Here is a 25,970-nt window from a genome sequence, read left to right as displayed (position 1 = left end):
CAGAAACAGAAACTATGCTAAATTTAATAGCACAATGATGTTGAGCTAATGAGAGATGAGATGAGATCTCGCTCGATCCACAGAGAGAGAGACAACTAGCTGGCTGCTAATGTTGTTTGTTTTGCTCAACATATTCTAAACAAGAAGAAGGAAAATACAAATATAGGCCAACACAAAATTTCTCTCATCGCTCGTTTTTGTCTTTTTGATTTTGTTTTATTTGTGAATTTTGGTATTGAGAATTGAGTCCTATACCTTTTTGCGTACAACGTGATCGTAGAAGACAACATAACCATATTTGGGTGAATAGACCATTGTGCGTTTGGCATTCTTTGAATATTGATTATGTTGTCCACCCAGTGAGATTTTCTTGTGATCGCCCTTATGCATAAACATTAAACCATATTGATGATCATGTATAATCAAAAAATTATCACTTTCTGTGTACTTCAGCATGCCATAACGTGGATTCCAATAGCTAAGATGATGGGACATCGGTTTCAGACGATGGCGACCCTCGAAGACACCTTTCCAATCGGTATGCTTCAGGGCTTCCTGCAAAGCGTTACGCCAACTCATGTCAAGATCCAAATAACCGGATATCTCTGAACCATCCGTGTGGACATAAGATGTGAAAATAATTGTCTAAAATACAGATGCTCATGATTTTTACATTTAGGTATTCTTTTTTCTTTGCTACTCACCGATAAATATTTATTCAAATTGGGCAACTCTCGTCGTTTGAACTCCAAGAGAACAGGATCTTGATTTTCGGCAGGCAAAAAACTACCAAAACTAGATAAACCCACCATTTTTGGTCTAATTGACTGCAAGGCAATATCACGACGTTTTTCATATTCCAGTTCAGTATATGGAATCTTTGTGGTGCGATAACCCAATTGTACAATGGTCTTAATGGTTTTCCGATTACTCAAATACCGCCGATCGTTAACGGTAGCAAACGAGTGTATATAGTCCACATAACTGTTATGATCCAAAACACTAAAGTCTACGCTTTTCCCCACTGCGGTGAGCATCTTGGCAAATTTTTAAAGAAATTGTGTTTATACAAGTGTGCAAAGTGGATTGAAGGGAAAATTTATGTCAGATGAGTATTTAGACGTCTAAATCGAAGCTATTTAAACAGTCCTCTATTTGATCTTTGAAGTGTTTAACCCCCTTGAAGCCATACGGAAAGGTAGTTCCATCTGGGATAATAAAAAGGATTGTGGATTAACGAATAATGGTTTTTGTTGCTGATTCAAAATAAATCTGAGTGTAAAATTTGTTAACATATTTGAAATTTTTTTTATGGGAGAAAGACAAACAGTCAAGGATCGCTGACCTCACTATGTTGTCAATCTTCTAGTTGTCGATCTTCCTAAGTGCTTGTCCAAACTTTCGACTTTTTAGTCGACTAACCGACCATTTTCCAGCGACTAATTGAATCTTTATATCTTTTAAATAATATATTTTGAATCAGTTATTTAATAAATTTTCAAATATGTACAAATTTTCAACTTTAAACTACGACTATAAAAGCGTTTCTCTAAAAACCACTCAAAGAATCAGCATTAAAATTTAAATTTATATTGATATTTATTATCGATATTTTAAGTAGATCAAACCTTATGATTTTTGAATATCTTTTTTCACTGTGAATTGCCATTCGCTTTAATTTTGAGTCTTTTAGGGAGTTTTGAAATCGTTTTGTGTTAAAAAGTTTTCAGTCATATGTTCATGGAGTTTTTTGAACGACATTTCATATATTCCAAAGCAATTGTTTGAACAATAAATACTCACATTACCCATATTTATATACAATTTGTATTCGTTTAAGCCAAATAATGGTTATTAATGTATTGGTGACTTTTAACTATAGAAACAGATACACTATACGCGGAATGTTAACGATTGCAGTTAATCTATAGGGTTTCTCTATTTTTACTGCAATGGGGAGGGTAAGATACCTGTTTTGGAATAAACTAGAAATGTAACTTAAGAAATATTTTATCACAGTCAGAAAAGAACGGGAGTACACTAACTTTGACGGCCAGTAGCTCGCCTGTATCCTTGATTAAACGTCAGCCAAGTATCAAACGGATATCTCGTGGTCTACAACTGAAAAATGTCGACAAAACCCTTCAATGCTCTGGTAAATACAGCAAACATCTAGTAGGAAAGGCCAAGGCGGAGCAATCCTTTGATCCTTTATTATATGCCGAAAATTTGACTCTCTTAGACCGTAAGAATATCTCAAGTGCCTATGCCGAATATGTAAACTCATTTAATACCACAAATGACAAGAGATATTTGAAAAATGATACATTTATTCGTCAAGTAGTTCCACTACGAGATGTAGCAGGGACATCTATAATGTCAGAGGATCAAGTTCAAAAAGCACAGACGCTAAAAACACGTCCTTTGTCCTCGGATTTTTTATTTAGTGTACTAAAATGCAGTGACGATTCCTTAATTCAAGCGTTGGCTGTACGCGAGAAATTCAATGCTATGAAAAGCATTTCGGTAAGAGATTAAATTGAAATATCAATTGATTTTTTTTTTTTGAATCTTTTTGCAGACTATTATTCATTCATTTGCACACGTTATTCCAAAGGTCTTAATATATCCGGTTATATTGATTATGCGCAGAGTTTACGTCACTTCAAGTCTGGCGATTCGCTTGAGGAACGAAATTGGTTTCACATATTTGCTGGTAGTCAGCGCATTGAACCCTGTAAACAGGATCTTAGGTTTATGAATTGGAAAAGCGGGGATATTTATTATAATGATACAGATAATTTTAAAAATTTACCATGGTGTAAAATTGGTTTATGTTTCAAACACAAGGCTGATAATTGCATTATTAAGATTGAAAAACGCATACTCAGAGGTGATCGCAGGTGTTTGGAAATTGAGTCGCCCAACTAGAATCGGCAGTTTTATACGATCATCGTGTACGGCGACAGAATGGACATAAACAATCAAATTAAATGGAAAATAGTTAACATTTTAAGAAAAAATTAGCATACATTACACAATTTGTTTATATATTTAATCTTACTTAACTTTAGTTACTTTTGGTGACTATCTCTCAGTAATTGGAAGATCAATGTCAAAGCTAGCCACGTGAAATTTGCATATTGATCAAGAAGAATATAGTAATTGTTGCTAGCATCAAGTGTTGTAATTTAAAACGAGTATTGGCATAGCTTTTAAAACCTTATATTTAACTTAGACGTTTCTTAAATCTTTGCTTTAATCAAAATGCTCGTAAGAATTTTCGAATTCGATTAGACTTTTTAACATTCTAATTATTTGTTTTTAATTCGATTGATTTGGCTTTTCAGCATTTCAGCAAAGGTCAAAACGTCTCATGTGAATATTGTATAAATATTAAGAGGTAAAATCACAGAAAAATACTTTTAGAAAAATCCCAAAATTTTAAATAAATTTTAACATTTTTTGTATGGTCCATCCAAAAAAATGTTTCTAAAATGAAAAAATAATAAGTAAAAATTATAAAAAAGATTTGTTTTCTATTAATCATAGAATTTTAAAAATATAAATTGAAAATCATAATAATTCAAATTTACTCTCCTTTCTTTATGATAATTGGCTTAAGATTCTTTACGAATTCTATTGTAAATAATTTGTCCTTTAATACAATCTTGTTCTTTTCCTATTCGATCTAATAGTTCTTTTTTTCGAAAAATATCTGCTATCTGTAAGCCAAAAAGCAAAATCATGTAGTCTGGCATTCGCATCACTAGAAAACATCAAAAGCACGACCGTTGAGAGGCACTTTTGAGATCAAAAACGCTGCCAAAACCAAACAAAAGCAAACGAATATCATAATATTTGGCACACAATTCGAAAAAGCCCTGATAAACACTACGAAAAATGGCAATAGATCAGGGCGGACCAGACTAGACTAGTGGATGCCGCCTACGTCATGGACAAGCGCCATAAATAATGACAGAACCGAAATCTCTCCTGAGAGATATATGCAGAAAGAGGAGAGTATGAAAATATCTCTAGTTAGTATCTATATAGAGAGCCGATGAGAATTTTATTCATATATTCACAGTCAGTGGGACAGTCAGTGTGCGTGCTAAGCGCTCCAAGACTGGACCGCAAAAATATAGAAAGCGGAAGAACAATCTATGTATTTTTGAATATTTTTTGAAAATATTTCTTTGCTAACGTAATTTTGTGAGTCTGTGTGTGTGCTAAATTCTATATACTTACATATGTAGCTGACGAAATGGCCGCTGCATTTAGAAAATTCAATTAGTTTTGAGTGTTTTTACTTGAATATTTATATATATGGACACGCATTTTGATTTGGAAAAATGCATTTGTATCCAGTCTACATTTATGTTTTAATCATTACGAAATCCATATACGTCCTTGGTGCTGATAGGCGTGAGGAAATCACAGTGGGTAGGTCTAAAAAAAAAGAAAACAAGTAAAAAGAAAACAAATGTTTTGTGAACAATATTTTCGTTGTATTTTCGCCTTCAGGTGCCATTTTCTTTGAAGATGAAAAAGATATAGAACTTAGTTTCGATGAGGCTATCCGTGAGATTAATAATCTTAAGTTTTTTGAATTACGTTTCGTCAGCAATAAACGTTTTTTGCCCACCTATGATAGTTTTTTGCTACAGCAAATTGGTAAGTAGATTTAGCCACTCGAGTATATAATATGATAAACTATAGAATATCTTCCGTGTGTATAGCTTGTGAACTAATTTCCAATGGCGTTGCTGCTATTTTCGGACCAAGTTCAAAGGCAGCTAGTGGTACGTACGATCGTCGTTCATATACAGACCGACAAACATACATATACAAACATCTGTTTGTCTTCCTTGATAGATATTGTAGCGCAAATAGCAAACACCACCGGCATTCCACATATAGAATATGATTTTAAGTTGGAGGCTGTACGTCAGGAGCATTTAAATCATCAGATGTCGGTGAATGTGGCACCCACGTTGTCTGTATTATCTCGTGCCTATTTTGAAATTATCAAAACAAATTATGAATGGCGCACCTTTACGCTCATTTATGAAACACCCGAGGGTAAGTATGCCGAAATATCTCCTCTTCCTCTTGATGACAAATATTTTTAAACACCATTCGAATAATTTGAGGCTATCGATCAAATTATTCTCAATCGAGAGACAGTTCAATGGGTAGAGATAGAAATTTTGTTTAGCCATTTAGGTCAGTCTTTCAATTTTCAATTTAAGTAATAAGTAGTGAGCTATTTTGGAATGAAAATACTTTAATTTTCTATTTACTTTAAAGTGTACACGATTTTATATAGGTTACTAAATTTTAATTGAATCGGAGTTTATTTATAGAATTTAAAAATATACTTAATGCATAGAGGGTTGCAATTTGATTATTTGAAATAGGGGAATTCGACATCATAATAATGAGAGGGGCAAAATGGTTTGATATTGATGGTTAGAAATGCGTTAAGAACGTTTGTTTATACAGTGGCGGCAAAAAATTTGAGTGCATTTTTTTTTACCTTAAACTCTGATTTCGTTCGATTGTTACTTAATTAGTGAAAAGTTTTGATATGTTAATTTATAACGTTCAATTGGTTATTATAGTGACATGATGTTCTGTATATTTCCTGAGCATATCTCTAATGGTTTTTGATAAAAAGCCCCAAAATTCGGATAATAAACGATTGGTTGTGAAATTTCACATTGTGTTTTGAATGAAATAAAGTAATTGAAAAGTTATATCCATTCTTTGGAATGTTTTGTTTTGTTTGGTTTTTCGTATATTCATATAAGAAAGTTTAGGAAGTATTAAGCATTCTATTTAAAAGAATATTAGAATTGAAAGTGGAATATTAATAATAATAAATAAATATAAAATAGACTCATGTTAAATTAAGTTGTTTTTTTTTCCTAAAACCGCTTTAAATGTTTTTAAACTAAGTTACTGAATGGAGAATTGTTGATATTCCTTTCCCAGTTTCGGTTCCTCTAATAAATCATTGATTTTTATCACAATAATAAATGTATAAAATTTATATATCACAGGCCTGGCTCGCTTTCAAGATCTAATAAATATATATGCCCTAAATAGTGACTATGTTAAGCTGCGAAATTTGGCTGATTATGCAGAAGATTTTCGTGTTTTATGGAAAGAAGCCGATGAAACATATCACGAGCATCACATCATTTTAGATTGTGAGCCTCAAACATTAAAGGAATTACTTCAGATATCTGTTAAATTTAATCTACAAGGTCCCTTTCGAGTAAGGCAAAGAGAAATAATATTTGAATATAAACCATCCAAATAATTTATTATTTATATGCCCATAGAATTGGTTTCTCACACACCTGGATACACATAGTTCGGGCTTGAAGGATATATATAATGAGGACTTTAAGGCAAATATAACATCAGTTCGCTTGAAACTTACGGATCCCAATCCTTTTGAGAGAAAGAAGACACGTTTCAGAGAAGTAGATGTAAGTCAGTTTTCCTTTTACGTTATTCTCTCTAACAATTTAGTTTATTTAAAGCGAATACTTGGCAATCAGACTATGCTGCCCATACTTATCTATGATGCAGTAATTCTTTTTGCGAATTCTGCTAAGAATGTTATATCAGCAATGCAACCATATCATCCACCTGATAGACATTGTGGTAGTCTATCCCCATGGGTATATGGTCCATTTATAGTACACGAAATGAGAACCATATCGGAAGATGATGTCGAACCTCATTTTAAGACGGAAAACATGAAATTCGATGAGAATGGACGACGTACACATTTCAATTTGGAAATCTATAAGCCAACGGTGAATGAACCATTGATGGTCTGGACTCCAGAGAATGGCATAAAGACGCGTAAGATAACTTTGGAAACGGAAAGTTCCAATACCGCACCAGATTTCTCTATACAGCGTAAAGTCTATACAGTCGTGACCCACTATGAGGAGCCCTATTTCATGATGAAGTTGGTATTTCTAACAATTGTAAAATATATAATTTCGTAATATTTCTTCCTTGTCTGCTCAGGGCTGATCATGAAAATTTCCGAGGACGAGACAAATATGAAGGCTATGCCGTGGATTTAATTAGTAAACTTTCCGAGCTCTTGGAATTCGATTACGAATTCATGATCGTCAATGGTAATGGTAAATATAATCCAGAAACCAAACAATGGGACGGCATCATAAGAAAACTTATCGATCATGTAAGTGAAAATACAACTTTTCAAATTGCCTTTACATATTTAACGTTTGAAAATCGTTTCCAAAATAGCATGCTCAAATTGGAATTTGTGATTTAACCATTACCCAACTTCGACGTTCTGTTGTGGATTTTACTGTGCCCTTTATGCAATTGGGTATTAGTATTTTACATTATAAAAAGGCACCGGAACCGAAGAATCCTTTCGCTTTTCTTGACCCATTTGCCATGGAAGTATGGGTCTACATGGGTTTTGCTCAGTTAATTATGACATTGGCTTTGGTTTTCATAGCCAGGTGAGTAGTTGTGTTTCTCGTCTTGTCTTCAAGGATCCAAGTTTTCCTTTTTCCAGGCTATCCTATCGTGAGTGGATGCCACCGAATCCGGCTATTGTAGATCCAGATGAGCTAGAAAATATATGGAATGTGAATAATTGTACATGGCTAATGGTTGGCTCTATTATGCAACAGGGTTGTGATATACTTCCTAGGTAGGTTCATTACTTAGTACAGGTGAACAATAACAATGTAGCATTGTCACCCTATTTACTTGACATCATCTAACTGTAGTCCAACCTAATGTTTGGAAAATTAATATAATTCTATCTGTAATATATTCTTCATTTCTCAGAGGTCCTCCAATGCGCATTTTGACCGGCATGTGGTGGTTCTTTGCATTAATGATGCTAAGTACCTATACAGCCAATTTGGCTGCCTTTTTGACAAGCAACAAATGGCAGAACACGATAACTAGTCTGGGAGATCTGATCGAACAGGATGAGGTCCATTTCGGTAGCATGCGTGGCGGAAGTACTTCATTGTTTTTCTCAGAATCCAATGATACCGACTATCAGCGTGCCTGGAATAAAATGAAGGATTTCAAACCCAACGCATTTACCAGTACCAATAAAGAAGGTGTGGCCCGTGTCAAAAAGGAGAAGGGTGGCTATGCTTTTCTCATGGAGACAACTAGTCTTCAATTTAATATTGAACGTGATTGCAATTTAATGCAAATTGGTGAACAGATCGGTGAAAAGCACTATGGCCTAGCAGTGCCCTTGGGTAAGTTGAACATGCTAGAGATAAAGACAATACTAATTGCTTACCCATCCATATCTAGGTGCTGATTATCGGACAAATCTAAGTGTTTCTATACTTCAGCTTAGCGAGAAGGGTGATCTGTATAAAATGAAAAACAAATGGTGGAAAAATGAGACTAATACCTGCGATTCCTTCCATGAGGTGGACGGCGATGAATTGTCCATCATTGAGTTGGGTGGTGTGTTTTTGGTACTTGCTGGTGGTGTCCTGACTGCTGTTGTTGTGGGCATCTTTGAGTTCTTGTTCAATGTCCAGCATGTGGCCGTTGAGGAACACGTGACGCCCTGGCAAGCTCTAAAGGCTGAGCTCATATTCGCTCTTAAGTTCTGGGTGGGCAAGAAACCCATGAGAATATCCAATAGCAGCAGCAGTGGAGGCGACAAGTCATCAAGAAGATCTTCTACATCACGACGCAGTTCAAAGGAAAAAACTCGCAGTAAAACGGCATCTTAGAAGACATCCAAATAATTTGGTTTTCATGGTTGAATAAATTTGTAAAAATTATTACTTTGTTAGTTTCTTTTTCTTTGTGCATTACCTTTTAATAAATATATATTTTTATTGCGTAATATTTTTGTTAAAGGGTCAGTGAAAGTTTTACGATTTTTGGACAATTCTATATAAAAATAAATAAGATATAATTGGCTTATATCTTACAATTAGCCGAACCATTTGTAGGGTATTCTAAGCTGATGCTAGAAAGACAAAAGTGCAATGCAAAATTAACCAGAGGGCCGGGGCTAATTTCGACCGCGTCAAAGTTTGTATACCCTTGCAACTTTTTTGGTAACTCTTTCCTTACCTAAAGCCATCAAAGTGGAAAAACGTTTAAGCCAAAAAGGCTAATGTTTGCGAAAGAACGGCCTACAATCTTAGCATAGGAAATAACGAAGATATTGATCAAAGTCACTGTTTTCCACCGATCGTTCCTATGGGAGCTATATGATATAGTAACCCGATATTTATCAAATTCGGCACAGTCATTAACAGATACACTAACTAACAAATATTTAATTTGAAAGCAATCGCGTCAAAAGTAACGAAGTTATTGAAAAATTGCACTGTTTACGACCGATCGTTCCTATGGGAGCTATATGATATAGTCAGCCGATCTTGATCGAATTTGGCACAGTCGTTTATATGTATAATAAACTCACCAATATTGAATTTCACGATAATAGCTTAGAAAATAACGAAGTTATTGAGAAAAGTCACTGTTCGTGACTTTGCGGTTTGTATGGGAGCTATATGATATAGTGGACCGATCCGGCTGAATCCGAGATATACAACGCCTGCAGTATATACAAGCCTACATGCAAAACTTCAGCTCTGTAGCTCCAACGGTCTAGGAGGAGTTTGCGTTGATCCAGACGGACGGACAGACGGACAGACGGTCAGACGGACAGACGGACAGACGGACGGACGGACGGACATGGCTATATGAACTCGTCTCGTCATGCTGATCAAGAATATATATACTTTATATGGTCGGAGATGCTTCCTTCTATGCGTTGCACACTTCTGACCAAAATTAATATACCCTTTTTGCAAGGGTATAAAAATTATGTGAGAAAAACATAAACAAATCGAATCTGATTTTTCGTTCTTAGTTTCCCAAGGCCTGATTCTAATCTGAGTTACCTGAGTACTCTTTTTATTGAAAACTTGCTCTCAAATCGAATATAGAGAAACAAATAGGATAAACGAGAGGAAAAAAAATCCCAAGTAAAGCAGCTAAACAGAATAATGAATAGGTTTCAGAAGTATTTAAAGACCAAATTCATTAAACCTAAGTAAAAATTCCTTAATTCCTAGTTTTCAAATACTGATGTTTCGGTGAATAGTACAAAATGGGATAACATATATATTTTGTCTACAAAAGTATAGCAAACAAATAAACAACAATATAGAAAGTTAACTAGTTTGTGTCCATATTATGATACATATTCAACATATTAAAAAATTACATTATATTCTACTATATTTTTATCATCTTTAACATCCATAATGAAAGAAAGTCTATATCATGATCAAATAAACCCAAGTTAGGTTCTATCATTGCCTTTAAAATTGGGTCTTGAACTGATCTACAATGGCCTAGATAAAACTATACGTATATCTACCTTCTTAACTCATTTTTTACTATTCTGTGGGATAATTTTCATTCGTATTCTCCATTCAGATATTTCTATTATTTTCAAATCTGTCTGCCATTTCCATACCCCAGTTAACATAGAACGTGGGCGTTTGGTATGCCCAATTTTAAACTACATTAACTTTTTCTTATTTATTGGCTCATTTCCAGCTAATTCTCAGGGCATACTCTGGATGGCATATGCAGAAGAGTCTTTGGTGTCGCTCTTTTTGTTGCGTATTGGTTATTTTGTTATCCACAAGAAGAAGGAGAAGCACTCCTCCTGCTCCCTCACCCAAGAACCACTCATGCTGATGCTCTCTCTCTCTCTCTCTCTGGGAGATCTATCTTTGTCGTTTCATCGGGGAGGTGGTTGCTTTTCCAAAAAACATATTTTTCTTGTTCAGTACTTCGTGAACAGCGCGCTGGTCCGCATCCGGAGGAATCGTCAATATATATATATATACGAATATTTTTTTAAATAAACTCGACAGACATCATAAAAAAATATATATATATAGATATATATTAATGTCCATATAGATGAGAAAGTGAAGTGCTTTAAGAACTGGAAACAATTAGCTGTAGAAGCATTTTTTATAAATTTAAAATCGAAATAATGTATATAAATAGATGACCGATATGTGTGTGGTACAGTTCTTGATTTTTGTGACTTTATTTCTCTCGGGCAAAGCAAATAATGATGATGGTTTGGTGGTTAAAGTTGGTGAGAAATTTTTATATATCAGACTATAGACACATTTATATATATATATACTTTGGAATTTTTAGGAGCCATTTTCTTTGATACGGAAATGGAATTGGCTGAAGCATTTGATATTGTTATCGGTGAAGTAAATGCCCTCAATCCAGCTTTAAGATTTGAACCAATCAAACACTATATAACTGTGGATGATAGTATATTACTACAAGATCTATGTGAGTTTGTTATATCTTACATATATACACAAATACATAATATAAATGTGTTTTCTTTTTTGATTCCCATTAGCTTGTGACTTGATTGGTAATGGTGTCGTGGCTATTTTTGGACCAAGTTCAAAGACAAGCAGCGGTAAGTTTATAATCATTTGCTTTCTTCGGCGTCATTAAAAAATTATGTCTGGCCAGACAATACCAATATGTATATAAATACCTACTCATCTAGTATAGGAAGAGGGAGAGCGATCAAAGAGAATTTACCTTCTAGTCTAACCTCGTTAATGATCATCCTCACTCGCACACACACACACACACATGTTAGCCATCAAAATGGGCAGCCAAACATTATGTTCCGAATATTTTTTGCAGTAAATAAACGTCAACACACCCCGAAAAAATATATATATATGTTTTCGAAAGACACAGTTTACCGCGTTTTTTGAATCGTTGCCAATAAATTTTTTGGCCAACACTTTTTTGTTTTTGTTTTATCTTTCAATGTTTTGCTCGGCACTTTCGTTTTCTTTTGTATATTTTGTTTGTGTTCATCGAATCATTCTAAACATAAATAAATATGTAAAACCATATTGTCTCTCGGCTCTTCATTTGTTTAGACATTGTCGATGTACTCTGTAATATGACGGGTATACCTCATATGCAATTCGACTGGCATCCTCAGCAATCATCGCGAGAACGTTTGAATCGTCAGCTAACTGTCAATGTGGCACCCATGGAGGTAATATTATCGAATGCCCTATCAGATATATTGAGTAGTAAGGACTTTGATTGGAAATCATTTACCATTGCCTATGAGAAGAATTCACGTGAGTATTTTCGAAATAAACTGAATAAAGAACTAACTTTAATTGATGTAATTCTAAAAATACGTCTAACATAAGTAAAGATACCTGGCACCATTTGAGAATCAATTAACAACAAATTCAAATAAATTATCGTAAAAAAGTTCTGTGAATAAAAAAAGGACTATTTCGCATAATTTATCACTATATTCTACACTATTCACTATTCTCTTCTTATAACTGCTACTTAAAATCGTAGCCCTTGTCAACATATCCTCATTCCACCTCAAACCAATTCCCCTTTCCTGAATATATAGACCTTTCCCGCCTTCAGCATGTATTTGCTTGGAAACAATTGCATAAAACTGGCATCAAGTTGCAGGAATTTGAACGAGGTGACGACTATCGCGTATTATGGAAAAGGATAAACAATGCACGTGAGAAATTTGTGCTTTTGGACTGTCCCTCAGATATAATCGTGGATGTAATCAATGCCTCGATTAAATTCAATATGACGGGATCATTTAATGTAAGTTAACTACAGCAAATGAATAATGAGACGTGAATACTAAAATGTACTTCAACTTTTAGCACCTTTTCTTAACCAACTTGGATACTCATGTAAGTGGCATAGATCGTTTCTATTCACGAGATTTTACTGTAGCTGTGGCTGCCATAAGAATCAGAGCGTACATTCCACCCCCCTTGCACGATGAGATCGATGTGTTTGACAATGAAGTTGATACTCGGGTAAGATTTCCCATTTGTGGTATCTACAAATATTGTGAAATTAATTGTTTGACTATTTTGCAGTTTGATTCACTAAGAACTCAATTGGTATACGATGCAGTGGTTCTATTTTATAATGCTCTCCTACAATTGAGTCAAAGAACTGGCTTTTATACACCAGAGTTTGGTTGTGGACGTGGTTTTTGGCAGCCAGGACCTCATTTAATACAACAAATGAAGGATGTAAGTGCAATTAGAGAAAATTAATCAACAATTATTACTCTTTATTTATTGTTGCTTACAGATTTCGCCCAAGCAAGTGAAACCTCCATTTAAGACACAACGCTTGCATATTAATGAAGATGGTCAACGGGACGATTTCAATTTGGAGGTTTATAATCCACTTATTGATCGCGTTACTCATGTTTGGAATAAAGAATTTCAACTTGTGGACTTTGAGACAATCAAAGAGAACTCCACTCAGGCAGTCAAGCAGAGACGTCAAGAGATAAAAGAGGATTTCTCGCAAAAACAAGTTCGATACACTGTGGCCACACGAGTGGGTAAACCCTATTTTAGTTGGAAGTAAGTAGCAACGCTTTAAAACTTGATTAACTTATAAGCTAAAGAATCCTGTCATTTCTTTAGAGTGGAACCAGAAGGTGTGCACTACGAGGGAAATGAACGATTTGAAGGATATGCCGTGGATTTAATGTACAAATTGGCCGATGAGTGTAAATTTGATTTTAATTTCGAACCAGTACCAGATAACAAATATGGAAGTTACGACCCAGTAACAGATGAATGGGATGGTATAATAAGGCAACTGATAGATAATGTGAGAAGAAAGAAAAAATAATGCACCTAAAAATCTTCATTAATATATATTTGTCTTTTATAGAATGCCCAGATTGGCATTTGCGATTTGACCATTACTCAGGCTCGCCGTACTGTAGTTGATTTCACTGTACCCTTCATGCAATTGGGCATTAGCATTCTGTCCTATAAAGAACCCCCTCCCCAGGCAGATATCTATGCATTTTTAAATCCATACGGCAAGGAAGTATGGCTTTATGTAATGATTGCCATGATGATTACTGCCGTGGCATTGATTTTGGCTGGACGCATGGATCAGTATGAATGGGAACCGCCTGTCGAGAATGAAAATCATGAGCAGGTTCGTGAAAATATATGGCATTTACACAATACCATGTGGTTGGTTCTTGGTTCGATACTCAATCAGGGTTGTGATCTATTACCCAGGTATGTATTTCCACTTTAAATTTGTAATAAATATTAAAAATATTTAATTTTCACAGGGGCTTACCCATGCGTCTTTTAACCGCTTTTTGGTGGATCTTCGCTTTGCTTATCTCTCAGACTTATATTGCCAAATTGGCCGCCTTCATTACCTCATCGAAAATGACTGGTAATATTGAGTCGTTGCATGATTTAATAGATCAGAATAAAGTACAGTTCGGTACTATACGTGGCGGGGCCACTTCGGTGTACTTTTCCGAATCGAATGACACGGATAATCGTATGGCCTGGAATAAGATGCTTTCGTTTAAGCCAGATGCATTCACCAAAAACAATGAAGAGGGTGTCGATCGTGTCAAACTGAGCCGCGGCACATATGCCTTTCTCATGGAAACAACAAATCTACAATATTACGTACAAAGAAATTGTGAATTAACACAAATTGGTGAAAGTTTTGGCGAAAAACATTATGGAATTGCTGTGCCATTGAGTGAGTAGATTAGGGGAAGAATTATGCTTCACAAGGTTTAAAATTTTCAAATGTAGGAAAGTGCATATTATTTTAGAATGAATAAGTTACTAGAAGGTACTCTGACTATCTAGATATCTGGCTATCTAGACATATATTTAGGGGAGAGGTCCCAGTTATGAGCCTGGTTTTGAAAAACCTCAAAATTTTTCCTTAGTTCCGGGCAATGAAAAATTATAAAGTTTAACTTTTAAATATTAACCTAACGCAAGTTTTTTCCAAAGAAAGTATGTTTATTTGAGTTACTCAAAAAATTTTAGAACAGATTTAATCTGGATATCTTTTTTAGGCCGAAAAAAAAGTGGCCCAGTTATTAGTGACCTTAAGAAATTCACTGAAAATAAGAAAATATGAAAGGGGTGTCACACGAATTGATGTGATTTAATGGTTTATTTATTAAGAAGGCCTTCAATGGCAAAAACAATGAAAAACACAGAAGAAACTGGCCTCCAATGGCCATAAATGACAACGATTTTTATTCCTCGTCGTCCATGTCACTTCCATTTGATAATATGAAGTGTATTAAACACTGCTCGAATATCCATTTTTAATGAATTTTAGTACTTTTTTAAGACAAATATAAGTAAGTAGTACTTAATACTTATAATTAGCAATACAATATTTTGATATTGATCATAGTAAAGAAATGCCACAGTTTGAAAGTGATTTGGTTTTTTTCTAGTTCCTATTAGTAATTGGTTTAAAAGTATATATAGTATATATATAGCTAATAATATATGTGTTTATCTATTAATAGTTGAAGTACAAAATATATATTAACCTATAAATACTAATCCAATTTATAAATTTTTCTAGATGCCGATTTCCGTTCCAATCTCAGTGTGGGCATATTGAAGCTGAGCGAGAAGGGGGAACTCTATAAATTGCGAACCAATTGGTTTAATTCCAATGAGACCAAATGCAACAGTGATTCCTCTGGCTTGGATGATGGTCAATTCGATATGGACTCTGTGGGTGGTCTGTTTGTAGTGCTCATTGTGGGCATAATTGTGTCATTTATTATAGGAATAGGAGAATTTTTAAGGCATGTTCAGCGAATAGCAGTCAAGGAAAGGGTAATTTATTAACTACAAACTCTAACTCATTGAAAATTGTTAAATTTGAACACCTTTTTCACAGATAACTCCAATGGTGGCTTTAAAGGGTGAACTACATTTTGTTTTACGTTTCTGGCTAAAACGAAAACCTTTGCATACATATAGCCAAAGTCGTGACTCCACTTCGACTGGATATTCATCATTGGAACAAATTTCGAGTACTTCCACAGTGAAGAAGAGAAAGAAAAAGACTAAAAGAGAAAGGGAATAATAGATGTACATAAAGGGAAGGGATTGAAGTTGAAGAAGGCACTTACACACATACATTCATTGAAATAGTTTAATTTTTTTGTTTAATTTTAATAAAATTAATTTAAAACTAATTCTCTTTTGTTGATTTGAAATTTATTTATAAGTTAGCCCTTGCGAGCCTTAGAAAAATTGCCTCAGCTGTGGCAAAAACCCTAATGGATCTAACACACAGCTGGGCGAGTTATTGGTTAAAGTTTTCAACTAGCAATAATCGCAGCTCAGTTAACACTTCATTACTTACGATATTGCCACTGCACAAGGTTGTTGATACTCTCAGTGGAATAACTGTGAATTGATATAGATAGAAATTTATTTAACAAGTTGAGAATTATAACAGATGCCAAATAAGAAAAAAAAGAAGTCTGTATTAAGAAGGGGTGGAAAACCAGTTTCATTTTCAATGCCGAGTCATTGCACTTTGTCACAATAAATGTTATTTTGCAAAAGCTCTATCAGGGGATGACCATTTGCTACCCCTACCCCTATCCCTCCCGGACTATTGAATTTTTATGACCTTACAAGCAAATTCATTCCCTGTTTCCTGGCTACTCGATGATGATGATGATGACCGTTGCCCGCATAAGACACGCACTAACCCATTCAACTTTGATGGCCGAAAAGGGCAAAAACGTAAAGGAAAAATGGGGAAAAAGGGTTAAGCGTTCGGTCTGCGTTCTGGCCAGATATTTGGATTATGCAAGTTAAGCGGCTTGCCCGCACTGTGGCCAAATTGTAAGCAGCTTTAAAAGGCCATCACCGGTAAATTTTCTTTAAAACTCGGAGACGACAGAGAATTGCAGATGCCACTCAACATTCCACCTCAGACTATTTCGCGCCTTTTATGACCATGCCAACTTCACTCCCAACCACTTCCAATTAACAAATGGGCCTCAATAGCCAAGATCTTGTTGTGTTCTTTGCCTTTTGTTATTTAAATGGGGCCCAGCCTTATTGTGCGGGCCATAAAGTGTACAAATAAGGGTTAATTATGTTTCGGTAAGTTGACGTTAAGCATGCCAAATACTTGCCAGATACGTAAAGATGCGAAAATTTGTGGCACAGCACAATTGGCCAATGGGAATTTTAATGAGCAGATTGCCTTGGCTTTGCCTCTTAAAGGCTCTTAAAAGTGAAAGTGATTCCATGATTCACACTCATATTATTATGCCTCAAAGAAGATAATTTTCATTTATTACAGCTTTTCAAAAGTTGCGTGTACTTTGGGTTTCTTAAGCAGGAATTGCAACAGAAATACATACAAAAACTCGATCTAGTAAGCCACTAATCCTTAGCATTAGGGAATTTTTATTAAATAGTTGTCAGAGGATTTTAAATATATTAAAAAAAAACCATTTATATTCAATATTAATAGTGTAACTTTTTCATAAGTTAAAATTTGAAACTTTTGGTCTGTTTTGATAATTTGTTTTTTATTATTGAATTACTTTTGATATATTTCACGTCCGAAAGGTTTGAAAATCGAATTTTTTGTGTCTTATAACATAATCCAAACCATAAGCTAATAAAACAAACATTTAAATTGTTTTTATTTGGTATTTAAAGTTTAAACGATATGTATTTAAAAAAAAAAAAAGAAATTGCTTAAACCTTTGATGACCTGCATATTTTTTATACAATTAAATATTTAACAAAAACAAAAGTCTAATTCACCATTTTACTAACATCCAATGACCAGAAGATTAAAAAAGACTCCAAATTAATTGTCAGTGAAGGAAAAACAATAGATAAGAATTTTTTTGTGTAAGTTGTCTTAGTTCTTAATATGGGCATTATGTATTTTTTTTTTAAGCATAACAAAAGATTTTTTAAGTGCATATGTTATTGTGTAATGGGATAAAGAACTTACAGAAGTTCATTCGGCTAGACTTTTTTAATTTATTATTATTTTGGTTGTTTCTTTTCACTTAATTAACCGTAAGAAGTACTCAATCATGTTTTGATAAATAATAGTTAACTTCACTTAACCATTTCATGTCATTTTTTATGCCTTGCGCCTTTGCCATCACAAGTAACTTAATTAGTTTGCAAGAGTTCTGTTTGTTTCATTCTAATCGGAAGTCTAACAAACCATCTAATATTCAAATGCCTCATCTGAGCCGGAAAAACGACAGCTTTCCGCAGGCTTATTAACCCTTGTCAAATACGCCTCCAAGTGAAAAAAAAAACAACAAAAACTTTTATTCGACGGATGCTGGCAATACCAACACCATAAAAAAGCATAGCCCCAAACCCATAAAAAGAGACGCAGTCGATTGCCTCATCGGTGGAGCGGAAACAATTGACTCGATTACATGGACAAACAAATAAACAAGAAAAAAGAAAAAAAAGAAGTAACATACAAAAAAATGAGCAAGCACAAGAGGAAAAAGTGAAGTCAATCGACGACTTTAAAATACTCTCTAACTACCAAGGAGTTTAAGCTTAAGAAAATAAAGAATAGCTGTGAATCTCCTTAATTATGATCCAATTTGAGTAATAATATATTTATTATCAAACATTTCTTATTTGAGCCCTCCATTTACCATCTTTCAACAAAGTAGATATACCCTTCTTACCAAAAAATCCAGAGTATAAAAGCCAAACACTTTGTAACAAGTGTGAATGGCATAGGAAGGGGGAAGTGCGTGAGGAAGAGTTCCAGATTGGTTTAGTTGATGCTTTGCTTGTGCTTTGATTTGAATAAATGTTTTCACTTTATTTTACTCACATTGTATTTTTGTTTTTTGTTCTATGTTTTTTATATCAAAATGTTATTTTATTTTTGCATTGTTTGTCTGTGAGTGCGTTTAACCGCATTTTATTTGTTGTAGATATTTTTTAGTTTGATTTTGTTTAGTTTTTATTGATAATAAATTTTTGTTTTTTGTCCAATGCCACAAATTGTTTTATTGTGTTTTGAATTGTGAATGAAATTTTAATTGCTATAGATGACCAGGTCATGCAAATTTTATGGCGATGTATTTTACGTGTTTGTAGTGGTGTTAATTGGGTATCATTTGGATGTGAAGTTGTTGGCAGTAACTGACATCAACCAAACGAAAAACTATTGTAAATTAAATCATTTTTCGACAACTTGCAGTCACTGATTACATTTTGGTTATGTTATTAGTTATTAATTGGGAATACCCAACAAACTATTATATTTTTCTTTTTTTTTTCAAACTTAGAGTTGTTTAAAGGAATGTAAAACAAGCATCTTTAACTAATTTAACCCACATTTTTCGGTAATTTCTCATTCACTTTTTAAACTAATAAGAAGTCTCAAATTGACAAGGTTGGTAATGTTCTAAGAGAAGAATGTTTAATTGTTTCTTCACCATGTTTGAAATAGTATATATACTAGACCAAAACAATAGAATATGAGTACTAGCTTTTTAGTTTTGGTCTTTGTTCTGTTTTCTGAAATACATATGAGTTCACAGGTAAATAGAAGAATACAATAATTCTTTCTTTTAATTTCAAAACCGAAACATTAAGTCACACACTAAGTGAAATATTCTATAAATTGATGGTTTTTTTTACTTAAGTTGATTGACCTCGAATCGGCTTAAGTGCAAGGATTGACTTAAATCGGTAGTATATAGAAAAGTCTTAGATTGGGTCGCATTTCCATTTTCATAATCGATTTACCTAGTCAACCCATTGACCCAACTTTTTGGCAGACTCTCTTTATTCGGCGCAGGGACTCCTCACACTTAAAAAAATGAATATGGATGCGCTCGGGTCTATAGCCAAAATTTTTACTGACTGTTCATCAATTTTCAATGATATGTATTTTTGAATGGCATGCAGTGCGTATACGTTATGAATATGCCAAAGCTGAAAAGTAGGCAACAGTTTTTGCAATCTCGATAATCGTCAACTTGAAAATGCATGGAAATTTGCTCGGCTGTGTGCTGGTGTGTGTGTGTGTTCATGTGCATGTATCAACAACACACAAATCTATAACCCGGAAGGAGTTGCCCCACAATGCATTTTAAACAACAAGTTGCCGTCCACCAGGCCACTGCAGCGCGCCCCTTTTGTCAACGAATTGGACGGGGGGTGAAGTGGATCAGAAGCAGAGGGAATCAAAGCCTGTGCCCCAATATGTTTGCTTTTGCTTGTATTTTCGTTAGCAACACGCGCAACATCAACCAAAGGATGGGTAACACGAGGGTTTTTGGGTTGAAAATCAGCTAGCTAACCACCAGAAAACAAGCAGGCAAATAAAAACAGAGAACCAAAGCCAACAAACAACAACAACAAGGGGAGAGAGAGAGGGTGCTCTCCCACACTTCTCCTCCTCTGTCATAAAGCTAAGAGTTGAGGTTCCAATTGAGGCTCGGGCTCAGGCACAAATTCAATATGGCGCTACGGAGGAAGTGCCACAGACGCAACTAGATGCTCGGTGTATGTATGTATATATGTGTGAGTGTGTCAGTGTATGCTCTCACATTGAACCAACAGCTTGTGGCGTCAATTTGTGGACATTATTGTTTCATGACTAGCAACTGGGTAACGAGTATCGAGGCCTAAGCAAAGCCTCGAAAACTCACCGCAATCACTGGCTAAAGGATATAAAAACGTTCATATAAAGACCAGGTCAGAATAATGATGATGACGATGATGACGGCGATGGGGGAAAGCTGCATTGCTATTTGATACAACCATCTGCTGTGATCTCATTTTTGATTATTTACGCGATTTTGTGCGATAAATTAATTGCAACCGAAACAATTTTCGTATATCATTTTTTGGTTTTCTACTTAACGAGCCAACGATACGGCAATTGAGTAGAATTTTTGTGGCTGAAATAATTGGGACTCATTGGGTAAAGTTTGCCTGCATGTTGCATGTCCCCTTAACACGGTTGATTGAATTTAGCAATGAATGGAAAACCATTGTTAAATTCCACACGGAGCTCATAGAGTAGACTTTTTATTCCATTTCAAGACACCTCAGGGATAAACATAGTTAGGCTTTAGAGAAAATTAAGTGGATAATTCAATTAATCAACTTTATTTTTAGTGATAGTGGAAACAGAGATCATTAATGTATGTACAGGAAAGGTTCTATACATAAGAAATGATTTAATTAATCCCTAAAGAAGGCAGTTTTTAAACTTTAATGAACTTTTTGAATGCACTTAATTAAAAAAAAGAACATACCACGAGATCTTAAAAAGTCCTAGTAAAAGGAAAATTCTTCTACAATTTAACGATTTTCTTTTTTACATTTTTAAGGACATTTTTCTTCCTTTTCCTAATTGTAGATCCGAAATTGATTGTAAATCCAACAGAAAGAACCATAACAACACAACTAAATCTAAAAGATGTTTAATATCATATCTATGATCTAACCTAGATCTAGGTTCAAAGTTTCAGGTATGATACCACAGTTAATTAGAGATTAGAAAAATTATTTTTTAATCGATAACATCACACTTAAAATAAGTCTATTCGATAATGTTATGCCCTAAAAATTTCTCTCTTACGTCAGAGATGTTTTTCCTTGCCAATTTAATCGGTTTTGTCGATTAATTAGAAAGTACATTCAAATTTAAGTTCTCTTAGATGATACCTAAATTACGTTTAGTCGGTTTAAATCACTGAAAGGAAATGAAAAAGGTAAATTGTGGCAAAAAAGCTACAGATAGTTGGCATAACAGATACAAATTTCCCAACAGCTTGACATAAATGTCGAAAATCAACCAATGAGAACTGCTCTAACATGTCCACATACTGACTTTGGGCCTTTTCGTAGGCCCTTTTGGGGCACCAGTTAAACTGCCAATATGCAGGCTTCCTTCTTCTTTCAATATTCTCTATAAGCCTCACTTTCTCTCTCTCTCTGTCTCCTTTTTAATGTCTTTCCTGCTCGCTCTGCGTATCTTTCTGTGATGACATTTACAAACGTATTAATTGAATTCAATTTCAGGCATTACATCAAAGTTCCCTGCAACCCACAAACAGTTTTTGGGGGGTTTCTGTCTGTGGTCCCAGAAAGTTGATTTGATTTTCAACGCAATGTCATTGCTTGGCATGGAAGGGTGGAGTCCGGACTAGCCGGAGTAGCCGTAACCATTGGACCATTGCAAAACATAAAACAACTGCAGACAGTTTGCTCAATGTTTTCTGGCATTTTAATGAAAATTTAAAATTTTTTTTGTTTGTGAATTCTTTTCTACCAACATTGACCTGAGTTGAATTTGTTTTTATTTCTAGTGTTCGTTTTGCGTTTTGCATCTCTCGAATTGCATTTCATTTGCAGTTTATAATTGATTTGTAAATTTTCAATTGTCGTTGGTAGTTTGCTATGTGTTTTTGGTATATTTGTATTCGATTTTGTGTTTATTGATTGTTTAATTGCCTTGGCATTTCCTGCTGAGTCTAAACACAATTGTTAGAAAATGCCGGAGGTCAATTGAATTATGGAATTTAAATTGCTGCCCATAGAGTTTTGAGAAAGTTATTAAGAGAATTTCCGAATTCTGTGCACTGTCGGAACTCTAACTTTCACATCAATTGCATTATAGTTATAAGCAAAATATTTATGGTGTTTATAGTAAGCTTTAATTTAAAATAATTCGTTGCATATGTTGGCTACAAAGCTGGTTTATTAAAGGTTAGTATATCTACTAAGTACAAAGTCGCAAAAGCCGTTTATATAGATGCCAAATTTTGTATATATTTGCTTTCCGTGACTGTTGTGCCTACTCGGGCCTCTCTTGCGGCACTGAACTGGCTGTTTAGTTGAAAGGGATATTTTATGGCACACAGATAGGGAAATTTTTTTTGTTGTTTGCCATAGAAGTAATTGAGGTGAGTTTAAATTTGTTGTTTCTTCTTTTAAGTGGAAAGGTTGCTATGCAGCAAAGTAACAATTAAATAAAATGGTAAGCCATTGAACTATACTAACAATTTATATGAAGGAGATAACATAAAAAGTTTAGTATCAAAAACAAAATCAAACTGTGTAAATTTGAACGCACTTTGAGTTATGTTTTTTAGAAAATTTACAAATGGTTTGAAAGTGAATGCTAGTATTGCACAATTTGTGGATTTACAATATACTCAAGGGTTAAGATATATCTCAAACATTTGATTAGTTGTAGTTATTAAATGATTCTATTGAAAAATTTGGCAGGTTTCATTCAGTTTGCATCAAATTACATGTAGTCAACATATTCAAAACGAAAATCTAATCTAATAAAAATATTACAATGTTTTCTTTCTTTAACGATTCTTGTCTGATGCATCAAATAGAACTTTCCATAGAATTTTCCCAGAAGTAACATAAAATTTTACTATTGGAAAACACAATTTTACTGGACGTTTCTTCTAATTACAAAATTCATCTTAACTCTTAACATCTTGGGCTTGTGTTCTAAAATTTTATAAGATTCTCTTAATGAATAAAAGATTCAATAACGTCTAAGAAGAAAAAGGAGGAACATCTTGAAGAACAAAAAAAAAAGGTAATTCATTTTTAACTTGTCACAAAAAATATTTGCCAATTAAGCAAACAAATTTTTTGGCAATTTTCTTGAAGCAATTTGTATACAGAATTGCAATTCGAAATGCGTGATACAGCAGCTGTTTCATTTCTCAGTGTAACAAAATTTAATGAATAGCTGGTGTATTGGGTAGCTACTAAACAGTAACAAAAAGTGGGCACCCACAGCCACCCATCAAAAAATATAGATAAAAATAATGTGGAAAAGCCGAAGACGCGTTATGGGAAACGAACTTTTTCGGCTCTAACGCGAAGACATTGAAAATTGGAAAATATACGCCCACCCAGGACATGCGATATGATAGGCTGTTGCTGTTAAATAATAAATAAGGACGTGACGCACACACACACACACACCCACACAGCCACATATATACACCTAAAGCTACGCATTTAGACCAATGCCAAAGACTTCGCTAAGTAGGCTATTATTAGGTAAATATGTACATAAAAAGAAAAAAAATGTTATAGACATTTGTTCTCTGAATTTGCCTTTCTTACCTTTTCGACAAGTCAAACAAAATCATCTTTCAAATGAACCATCTAAGATAGAAGTCGATGTACTGATGGTTCAATGCATTGCAGTTTTTCAATTGGGTTTAATCCATTGCCAAGGAAACGGATCACTAGATAACTATGGCAAATTTCAGCTAAAGCGTTTTCTGCAACCAATTGGGAGTCTGATAATGATCAGCACCCTCAAAAGTTCATCCATATCCGCAACTTACAGCGGGAACCAAGAACGCCGTATGTGCGGCAAGTCGAGACTTAGAGAGATATAAATGTATATACAAAGGGAAACTGTTTTTTTGAACGCAGAGGTTTTGCTTTTAAACTAGTTCAATTCGGTTAATCAGTTACTTTAACTAATTAAGCATTTGGAAATAATGTTATGCAGAAATGATTTTTTGAAGAAATGCTTTGGTGTCCTTTAATACATAAATTTCAAGTTACAAAGTTTTATCTACACAAAATTATTGAAATGCCACATATTTACAAAATTTTGTGAGAATATTATGTATACATGAGACTGTGAACGGGATGCAATACATGTGTGTGTGTGTGTGTGGGTGTAAGTTAGGGATTTTTCATTCTGCCTTTTCCATTGAGCCCATTACTGAGCCGAAGCAGCGGCCTGGGCCTTTATACGCATGTTATATTGAAATCTATCATTTAAATAGATATTGTAAGCCTCGAGCTGGGCCGGACTTTCGGTATGTGGATTTTGTAGCAAATCCTGTATGCCCAAAAGTATCTGGCTAATGGTTACATTGGAACGCCAATCCCTATCCTCATCAAGCAACGACAGACACACAGTGCCTGATGGGAAAACATTTGGATGAAAGATTGGTGGTTCAAAAATACATTTTGGTGGCGATTCGGGATAATAGTCATTGAAGATCATGCGCATCCTATAGACGCCACCCTCCCAGAATGTACCCTTTGGTCCAGGTATAGTGCATTGCCAAATCATCAGATTCAATGTGCCATCTAAATTTTTACTCGGTTGAGCCGTAAATCCAAATGGGTGATGCATACGCCACGATTTGCGCTCATCTATCAAACGATTTATTGCCATCTGGTTCATTGTTCGAAATTTGTCCGGAATGCTGGAGAAACAATGAAAAAAGATAAAATAAATGTTTTGGAAACCAAAAAATGAGAAAATATTATTTTTAAGGTCTGACCTGCCTTGCTGACGAATAATTTTTTATGATTCTCTCGGGTTAGCTCTGCTTATTTCTCGAAACTTGACACGTGACAAGATTTGATAAGGTAAAATGGTCTACGAATAAAAATACCAAAACAGTCCTGAATTTCCTATTCAACACTATTCACAAACTTATGCAATTATGTAATATACAACACTGCAAAACTATCGATATTTGATTTTTTCGCGTGTAGCTTGAAATGGCTGTTTTCGACTAAAAAAAGCTGTTTAGAGATGACGAACGCTGCCAGATGCTTTCTTCTTATTCGATTTTAGAAAACAAATATAATTCAGAATACAATATTCGGCTGTGTATAGAGGTTTGAACCCAAGCGTAAAAAAAGCAGACTGGCAACGCCATAATCCATAATAATACCCAACACTAAACTCCACTTTAATCGATTTTCCGTCGTCATACAATTTTCATCACTGAATTCTCGAAGCCAAAAACCATAAAGTTCACATATTTTACACTTGCCAGAAAAAATATCCGTACACCATGAGAACATAACAATTTGTCAAAAAAATTTTACTTTAATAAACTTAAAACTATGAAATTGCTATTCATATGTTCAACATAGTTATTGTCCAATATATTTAACTCGTTTTTACACGATTCTATTATTTTAAATCAAAATTAGCAAACA

At 34.4% G+C, this 25,970-nt stretch overlaps 5 protein-coding genes and 1 non-coding gene across 7 annotated transcripts; 3 read left to right on the top strand and 3 right to left on the bottom strand.

Annotated features, from left to right (window-relative positions):
* Positions 1–191: 191 nt before the first annotated feature.
* On the bottom strand, positions 192–1,156 carry LOC6642111 (cilia- and flagella-associated protein 299). The gene is made up of 2 exons (XM_002065372.3): positions 705–1,156; positions 192–645 (listed from the first exon to the last, which is right to left on the bottom strand). Exons 1-2 carry the CDS (start codon positions 1,035–1,037, stop codon positions 250–252), a joined length of 729 nt encoding a protein of 242 aa, XP_002065408.1. The 5' UTR covers positions 1,038–1,156; the 3' UTR covers positions 192–249.
* Positions 1,157–1,760: 604 nt separating this feature from the next.
* On the top strand, positions 1,761–2,820 carry LOC111518611. Of its 2 annotated transcripts, none has more exons than XM_023175949.2 (3): positions 1,761–1,961; positions 2,020–2,526; positions 2,618–2,820. In XM_023175949.2, exons 1-3 carry the CDS (start codon positions 1,953–1,955, stop codon positions 2,759–2,761), a joined length of 660 nt encoding a protein of 219 aa, XP_023031717.1. In that variant the 5' UTR covers positions 1,761–1,952; the 3' UTR covers positions 2,762–2,820. The 2 variants fall into 2 exon arrangements, with proteins under 2 accessions (XP_023031717.1, XP_023031716.1); XM_023175948.2 differs by having other exon boundaries at positions 2,582–2,820.
* Positions 2,821–4,253: 1,433 nt separating this feature from the next.
* LOC6642110 (glutamate receptor ionotropic, kainate 2) lies at positions 4,254–8,834 on the top strand. The gene is made up of 12 exons (XM_002065371.3): positions 4,254–4,446; positions 4,528–4,677; positions 4,743–4,805; positions 4,879–5,085; positions 6,069–6,286; positions 6,354–6,503; positions 6,558–6,994; positions 7,057–7,234; positions 7,303–7,526; positions 7,583–7,720; positions 7,861–8,291; positions 8,350–8,834. Exons 1-12 carry the CDS (start codon positions 4,356–4,358, stop codon positions 8,781–8,783), a joined length of 2,721 nt encoding a protein of 906 aa, XP_002065407.1. The 5' UTR covers positions 4,254–4,355; the 3' UTR covers positions 8,784–8,834.
* Positions 8,835–11,069: 2,235 nt separating this feature from the next.
* On the top strand, positions 11,070–16,097 carry LOC6642109 (glutamate receptor ionotropic, kainate 2). The gene is made up of 13 exons (XM_023175732.2): positions 11,070–11,191; positions 11,257–11,403; positions 11,477–11,539; positions 12,021–12,230; positions 12,524–12,735; positions 12,798–12,956; positions 13,020–13,178; positions 13,240–13,520; positions 13,584–13,773; positions 13,837–14,198; positions 14,255–14,685; positions 15,541–15,800; positions 15,865–16,097. The coding sequence occupies exons 1-13, from the start codon at positions 11,098–11,100 to the stop codon at positions 16,051–16,053; spliced, it is 2,757 nt and encodes a 918-aa protein (XP_023031500.2). The 5' UTR covers positions 11,070–11,097; the 3' UTR covers positions 16,054–16,097.
* Positions 16,098–16,201: 104 nt separating this feature from the next.
* LOC6642108 lies at positions 16,202–16,357 on the bottom strand. The gene has a single exon (XR_049729.2). It is a non-coding gene; the product is annotated as a U4 spliceosomal RNA (small nuclear RNA).
* Positions 16,358–24,516: 8,159 nt separating this feature from the next.
* On the bottom strand, positions 24,517–25,385 carry LOC6642107 (SUMO-conjugating enzyme UBC9-B-like). Its single transcript, XM_047010610.1, has 2 exons — positions 25,301–25,385; positions 24,517–25,222 (listed from the first exon to the last, which is right to left on the bottom strand). Exon 2 carries the CDS (start codon positions 25,198–25,200, stop codon positions 24,727–24,729), a length of 474 nt encoding a protein of 157 aa, XP_046866566.1. The 5' UTR covers positions 25,201–25,222; positions 25,301–25,385; the 3' UTR covers positions 24,517–24,726.
* Between the last annotated feature and the right edge of the window lie 585 nt (positions 25,386–25,970).

This window comes from Drosophila willistoni (assembly GCF_018902025.1).
Source record: "Drosophila willistoni isolate 14030-0811.24 chromosome 2R unlocalized genomic scaffold, UCI_dwil_1.1 Seg167, whole genome shotgun sequence".
Lineage (NCBI taxonomy): Eukaryota > Metazoa > Arthropoda > Insecta > Diptera > Drosophilidae > Drosophila > Drosophila willistoni.
Note: the sequence above shows the minus strand (reverse complement) of the source record. Positions and strands in the feature narration are given on the sequence as shown.

Bases quoted from the DNA above. Each gene is read 5' to 3' on its own strand.
- LOC111518611 (XM_023175948.2), top strand. The intron at 2,527-2,581 runs GTAAGAGATTAA...ATCTTTTTGCAG, and splicing joins ATGCTATGAAAAGCATTTCG to ACTATTATTCATTCATTTGC.
- LOC6642107 (XM_047010610.1), bottom strand. From the start codon at position 25,200: ATGAACCAGATGGCAATAAATCGTTTGATAGATGAGCGCAAATCGTGG.
- LOC6642111 (XM_002065372.3), bottom strand. From the start codon at position 1,037: ATGCTCACCGCAGTGGGGAAAAGCGTAGACTTTAGTGTTTTGGATCAT. The intron at 646-704 runs GTGAGTAGCAAA...TCTGTATTTTAG, and splicing joins ATTTGAATAAATATTTATCG to ACAATTATTTTCACATCTTA.
- LOC6642110 (XM_002065371.3), top strand. From the start codon at position 4,356: ATGCATTTGTATCCAGTCTACATTTATGTTTTAATCATTACGAAATCC. The intron at 4,678-4,742 runs GTAAGTAGATTT...CCGTGTGTATAG, and splicing joins TTTTTTGCTACAGCAAATTG to CTTGTGAACTAATTTCCAAT. The intron at 6,504-6,557 runs GTAAGTCAGTTT...GTTTATTTAAAG, and splicing joins CACGTTTCAGAGAAGTAGAT to CGAATACTTGGCAATCAGAC.
- LOC6642109 (XM_023175732.2), top strand. From the start codon at position 11,098: ATGACCGATATGTGTGTGGTACAGTTCTTGATTTTTGTGACTTTATTT. The intron at 11,540-12,020 runs GTAAGTTTATAA...TCATTTGTTTAG, and splicing joins AAGTTCAAAGACAAGCAGCG to ACATTGTCGATGTACTCTGT. The intron at 12,736-12,797 runs GTAAGTTAACTA...TTCAACTTTTAG, and splicing joins ATATGACGGGATCATTTAAT to CACCTTTTCTTAACCAACTT.